This window comes from Lytechinus pictus, chromosome 8 (assembly GCF_037042905.1).
Source record: "Lytechinus pictus isolate F3 Inbred chromosome 8, Lp3.0, whole genome shotgun sequence".
NCBI lineage: Eukaryota > Metazoa > Echinodermata > Echinoidea > Temnopleuroida > Toxopneustidae > Lytechinus > Lytechinus pictus.
The window spans coordinates 9,749,518-9,756,533 of NC_087252.1; the positions used below are offsets into that span (position 1 = coordinate 9,749,518).

The 7,016-nt window shown below is 36.7% G+C and overlaps 1 protein-coding gene across 1 annotated transcript in view; it reads left to right on the top strand.

The window, feature by feature from the left end:
• Positions 1-6,745, top strand: part of LOC129266342 (cilia- and flagella-associated protein 45-like) — an 11,586-nt gene extending 4,841 nt beyond the window's left edge. Inside the window, exons 5-10 of the mRNA XM_054904185.2 lie at positions 55-233; positions 737-866; positions 1,882-2,112; positions 2,998-3,221; positions 3,708-3,932; positions 4,696-6,745. Of these exons, the coding sequence (XP_054760160.1) occupies positions 55-233; positions 737-866; positions 1,882-2,112; positions 2,998-3,221; positions 3,708-3,932; positions 4,696-4,762 (1,056 nt within the window). The 3' untranslated portion in view covers positions 4,763-6,745. The remainder of the gene's footprint in view (positions 1-54; positions 234-736; positions 867-1,881; positions 2,113-2,997; positions 3,222-3,707; positions 3,933-4,695) is intronic.
• The last annotated feature ends 271 nt before the right edge of the window (positions 6,746-7,016 follow it).

Below are 7,016 nucleotides of genomic sequence, written 5' to 3' on the forward strand. Positions count from 1 at the left end.
TTAACTGAATGCTTCTTTGAATGCTAAATGATACAATATTATATTTTTTAATAGCTAATGCTGAATGCTAAATGCCATGCTATCAGAGATGCTCAGATCCTAGAGAAAGGTGTTATCAAGGAGGAGACAACATATGAAGAGAAGAGACTGGATGCCATGATGGAGGTTGATCGACAGAAGGCACTACAACTACAAGAAGAGATTGAAGAACAGAGGAAGATAGAGAGATACGAGTAAGTAATTTAATAATAATATCCCATATTTCAACCAGGGTAGTCATTTCAGTGCTGACAACCTTCTTACCATTAATTATTTCTTTGGCTTTAGCCTGGCTACCTTGATCAGCCACTTTAGCATTTCTTCCTACTGGGTACCAATTCACCTCCCTTGGATTGAGTGCAGCACAATTTGGGTAGAGTTTCTTGCTGAATGAAAACACGCCATGCCTTGGAATCAAGCCCAAATCCCTCATATTGAAAGACGAAAGTCAACCACAAGACCATGGCACTCCCACTGACCAAAATTACTATTATTACCATATGAGCCCAATTTTATGCAACAGTACCCAAAGGGGGTAAAATGGCTGCCATAAAGTAATGCAATTAAGTCACCTTCCCTGTGGAACGATGTAGTTGCTCCATAGCTTACAGTCACTCTTTGTATTCATGAGCAGTGGAAATGTGCTTATCATAAAACTTTCAATCTATGACTATTTATTTACTTTATAAATCTTCAGAGGGAAAACCATGATCTTAACTCAAATTTCACAGAGGGAGGAAGAACGATTATTACAACAGGAGAAGAAAGATCAAGAAGCGCAACAGATGCTTAAGTACCTTGAAAAATTACAAATGGAAGATCTGAAGGTAAGTCTTATTGTAACATGCTTAGTTGTATTCCTAAAAAATTGATTATGAGAGATAATTTCTCTCTTGTCACATGACATCATTATTGTCATTACTCAACTTCATCATTAAAAACGTCTTCATTGCCCCTACCCTTTTCATTTCATTATCATAACCATTAACGTTATCTCCACCACCACCATCATCATCACCATCATCACCGTCATAATCATGAACATCATCTCCATCACCATCATCATCATCACCACCACCATTATCATCACCATCATCATCATCACCACCACCATTATCATCACCATCATCATCATCACCACCACCATTATCATCACCACCACCATCATCATCATCACCACCATCATTATCATCACCACCATCATCATAAGTAGCATCATTATCATTAAAGTCATCCCCACTACCACCACCACCATCATAATCATCATCAATATACCCATCATCAGTGGCATAATGCACAATTTTAGGAGAGACTCAACTTCTATTACATTACATTTGGCAAGGCGTCAATCCACAATTTGCCACTCTCCACCCAGGTGATAAATGGGTACCCGGTAGGATGCGAAAGCTTATGTAGTATGCCTAGCAATTGAGTCTGGAACTCTTGTTGGAATGCTCCCCAGGGAGTGGGTAATAATATATCTGTAAAGCGCTTAGAGACGTCATTTCGATGTGTTAAGCGCTATATAAATGCAGAATATTATTATTATTATTATTATGAAACTCAAACACTTTTGATGTACATGCACTTTGCCATATTGGATATTGATTCACCCCCCCCCCTTTCTGAAATGTGAAATGACACTGTCTACAATACAATGATTTTAAAATGTAAATACTATGTTTGAATTATTTTGATCGGCATGTCAATGATCATATTCATCATCACGAACACCATGACTACCGCCGCCATTATCATTATCATGGTTGTCAAGCACCATGGTTCCCCTGTTTTTTATTGTATATTTTGATTTTAATATGATTTTTTTTAAATTCTCTGTAGGACCTTGATAAGAAGCGCCAGATCCAAGTGGAAGCCCAGAAAGAGATCCACAGGTCAAACGAGGAGGCGGAGGAGTTGAAGAGGAAGAAGCAGGAACAGGAGAAGCTAGCAGACCTCAAGGTCAATGAATACATGAAGCAGAAAGCCGAGAGAGAAGCAGCATATGAAGCAGAGCAGGAAAGGATAAGGATCGAAAAAGAGAAAGAGATTGCCAGGCTTCGTGCTTTGCAGGTAAAAATGAATGTGAAGATGGTGATGATAACGTAATACTACTCCTACTCTCTCTCTCTCTTCCTCTCTCTCCCTCTTCTCCTTTACTTATTTCTCTCTTCCTCAATCTTCTATTTATGAGATACATCTTTTAATTGGATCTAAGTTTTGATATAGAATACTGTAATTACTTTTTTGTTCATGTGCTTTGATATATTGTACTTCATGAATTTTTGTAAATTGACCCTTTTAGCATGTGCTGCTGGTCAATTTTTATGTGCATATATACCAATAAATGAATAAATAAAATAATAAGATAATAATTTTCATGATGATGATTGTGGTGGTGGTAATGATTTTGATTTTGATGATGATGATGATGTTGATGAATTGATGATGTGATGATGATGATGAATTGATAATCATGATGATGATGAATTGATGATGATCATGATGGTGATAATGGTGATGATGACAAATTGTTAGATGACAAATTTTGATAAATGCTTGCAGGGTTCCATGGTGGTTATCTTTATTACATTTTTACCATTCTGCAATGGGAATCAGATGGTTAGGCTTGCCAAATTCCCCCCCAACTCATTAAAAATTTGTCTAGACTTTCTATTTGTAACGTGATGATTACAAAGGGAACCAGGGTGATTAGCCTCAAAATATCCTTAAGTTCATTAGTTGCAAAAAAAGCTTGAATTAATCGCCAATAAGTGTCAAATGGCTGGAGTAGGAGAAGGAAACAAAGCCTTTGGGATTTTTTTTTTGTATCCACTGTAGTCTGTTTTCACATTTGGCTGTGACTAGAATGTCTGCATGTACATTAAATGTCATTCATACTATTGAGAGCACATTGGTAACTAATACAAAACCCCCAATAATGTTGCTTTTATCCAGGAGCGTGCAAAGGATTACCAGGCAGAGAAGGACGCCCAGAGGGCCAAGCGGAATCAAGAGGAGAGGGAGAGAGACTGGAGGAGAAAGGAGAAGGAAGAGGCTATCATCAAGACAGAGACGGAGCGCATGCTTAAAGAGGCGAGGGAGGTCCAAGTCCAGAACAAGGATCACTTCCTCGCTGTCCAGGCCCAGCGAGAGAGGGCTGAGTTTGAGAGGGTCCTGAGGTGAGAATGAATGCCTATGCAGGGGGGAGGGGAGAGGAAGGGGATGGGGAAGGGTTAGGGGAGGGGGTAAGGTTTATGAATTTTGTTTTTATTTTAGGGGCAGTGGGGGGGGGGAAGGTTTATGAAATAATTTGTAATGTTCGCTAACAAATTATAAACTACAGTGAAAACTATCATAGCAGCCACCTGTCTATACTGAAAATCTGTCTTTAGCTCTCCACCAAGTTCATTTTATTTGTCTTCCAACTTTGAGTTTGAATACATGACAAACATACAAGTGTGTATGAAACAATGAGCAGAGTACATGATAAAACATACAGGTATACATAAAACAGAGTATGCAGAAAACATTGTTTTTAAATACATTATACAGCTTAAGACAGAAAAGGAATAATTTTAAAGGAAGACGAGGAGACCTAAGTGAAGCAATGCTATGTTCCATGTAATACTTACATAATTTGTGTGTTTTTTTGTGTGTGATGACAGGGCACAGCAGGAGGCTATGGAGAAGGATAGGATGGAAGAAGAAGAAACGAAACACAATCGTCTCACTCATGCTGACGATGTCCGCAAGCAGATCCGTGAGAAGGAACAGCTCCGCGTGTCGGATAGGAACGCTTTCTTCGAGGAAGGGGTAAAGATTAACGATGAAGCCAGGGACAGGAGAGCCAAGCTCGATGCCATTAAGAAGAAGAAACTTGGTGCATTAAGGTGGGTTTTCATCTGTTCTTATTATCATGTCTCTTGTGTACTGTAGGTAATATTTGTCTGTCCTGATTTCGCTCTTGCGATAATTAAAGAATCGCTTGACAGATTAACTTCACACTTGTGTCATATATGTATGTGAAAATAGCAATCTGATTAGATAATGAAAGGTTTATCAATGTTATATTTGCATATAGTATGTACAGTGGAGATCTTGCAAAGACGGAGGCATAGTTTTCGACTGTGTTCAGTCGAAATTTCTTCTAGTTTTTTTAAAGTTTTGATTGATTTGGTATTTTTTCCTGGGGACCCCATAAACAGGCTGTATTTTACAATAAGTTTGTGCTGTAGATATATTTCATCATGCTTCTTTGAGACATGTTATTCAAACTTATGAAATGCAAAATAATCTTGTGTGTGACGCCATTGCTTCAGTACTCTGTAATGTGGAAGATGATATCGTAATCTAGCATACTTCGACCCTCCGTAAGTCAAATATTCACCCAAATGCAAACCATAATTGAGACCAGATTATGCAAAATGTGTATTATTCAGTCCTGTTTTAAGTCAAATTTCTCCTTATACAGATTTCTGCTGTCTCCAAAGATTTAGCATTTTGCATTGTTATACTACAGCTGGAATAATCACATACCCTTTGTGGAGAGTTCTTAGCAGAAGATACTGCTTCACCTGCTTACAAAAAATATGTTATTTGATATTACCAAAGTAGACAGAAGTAACAATTCTTTTTATATCTTTTGTCTTGCAGAGATGCTGGTGTTCCTGACAAGTACTGCGCCGAAGTGGAAAGAAAGACCATGGCAGTCAAACACTGAAAACACCCTTAAAATCACAATGAACTGGTCCAAACTCTGTTTCATCCCATACTGGAGGAACCTTCCACTGTCAGAAATTAGAGTCCATATTTGATCAAGCTTATTCCATCCCCAAAATATGTTGTAGATTGTGTTTGATCAATCTCCAAATCAAATTTCTAAATCAATTTTTGTTCTTATTTAGTTTATATCCTTAATATTATTTTATCAGGCAGCCTAGTAGCTCGCCAGAATCAGCTTAAGCTGAATTGTGTTCAACTTTACTTGACTATGAAACGGTTTGACTCTGGTTAGCAATCTCTCTTCCTAAAATTCCATGAATTACTAGAATTGACAGTACAGGTTCAGAGATGTTATCCAGAGCAGTTATCCTCTTGCTTTAAATGATTATGGCTACTGCTCTTATTTCTCTATCATCAGCTTTGCCTAACATCCTTCATCATTTGTTGTTGGATTATTCATTTCCAAGAGCATCCTAAAGCTTTATAGTAATTAGAACAGCCATAATTGCTATATGTATATTGTACTTCTATAAGCACACATTTCAATATATTTTTTCTTGATTCCATATAACTGCAAGGATATATCTGGTTCAAAGTATGCCAGTTAATTTTTATATGTTATTGATTCATTCAGATCAATTTACTGCACAGCATTTGGTTTGTAGTACTACTAAAGATATATTTAATTTTATTCACATTCTTATTATGGACGCTGAATTCAACCAATAAATTGTACAGTGGTGTGCACATTTTGGAGTTTCTTTCAGTATCTTGTACTTTATTAGAGTATAACATCCAAGTTGTGTCAGTTCAATGTTCTAAAATGGATGAAGTAGCTTTTACTTGGATGGATATTTGCCTTTGTGACCCTGTCCCCCCACCCCCTCCCCCCTGCGTGCTTACAGAAAAGGAAGGTAACACAAGCCTTAGCTCAATCGTTTAGTAAGGTACATGTAGAAAGTGTTTGACATAAAGCTAAAGATATCTAAAAGTGAAGTAAATTGCTGGTTTTTGTGGGATCTAAGGCCAGTTGTATAGAGAGGTACATGTATTGTAAATGCAAGTGGATTATGAATGCAAACCAATTAATTTTATTTATCAATTTTTGTTTTGGTTGCATCATATTGCATTTCTTCGTGCAGATGGCCTTATCTAGTTTGAGACTTGATGATTTCGTAATAACACACATTTTCCATTGACTCCAGCCCACACACATGTGCGGTTTCAGTCAGTTCCATTGATACATGAATAAGGCACTTCCATAAGGAGCTTAATTCGTATTTTGAATGAAAGTTAATGAAAATGGAGTTCTTTTTTATCACTGCTCCATTTCATTAAAGCAATTTATAGGCCTATGATGTTAATTTTGCCATTACTGTAATTACCATGGTAATGGTTTTCAACAGCCAATCAAAATCTAGTTTTCCACGAACGTTACCATAATTTTGGTATTAAAAGTTGACATACATGTAATTGTAATGAAAAAAATGTAACTCTTGTAAAGCACTTGTGTGTGTGTAAATTAGTTGCATGTTATTGAAGGAAATTTTGATGAAGTTTAGTAGCTGTTTGTTAAAAGGGGTACTCCAGGCTGAAAATAATGATTTGAACAGATAAAGAAAAATTAGACAAACAAAACACTGACAATTTTAAGCATTTTGTTCTGTGAATTTTACTCTATTTATTTAGATATATTTTCAGCCCTGAGTACACCTTTAAGGCTACCACTCATAAACTATTTGACAGGCTTGCCTGTATGCTGTAAGTATTGTATAAAAATAAGATATTGTTACATGCTCATTATCTTTGAAGGTATGATGATATGAATTATCCTTGTATTATATTTATATATATGTATAATCAATTATGTAGATATTTTAAATGTTTAAATGTTACATGTATATTGATTTATCCTTTGTTTCACATGATTTTATTTTGAAATGTCTTTGTTGTAAGAAAATAAAGTCATGGAAAACAAATATTTATATTTTGTGTGTGAGAGATTTTGTTTTAAAAAGCTTAGATCAGAATTACTTGACACTCTTCAAAGATTAAATAAAATTTTGAAAGAGAGGGCAAATAATGAGAGACAGAGGGGGGGGGGGGGTTCAATCAAAGATAAAGAGAGACGGCCAGAGAGGAAAAGTGGGATAGAGATGGGAGACAAGAGTAGGTGGGGATAAGAAAGCAAGGCGATGCAAGGGGGGGGGGGGGAGGCGATGGAAGGGGGTAGGGAGGAGGCAGGGTGTGAG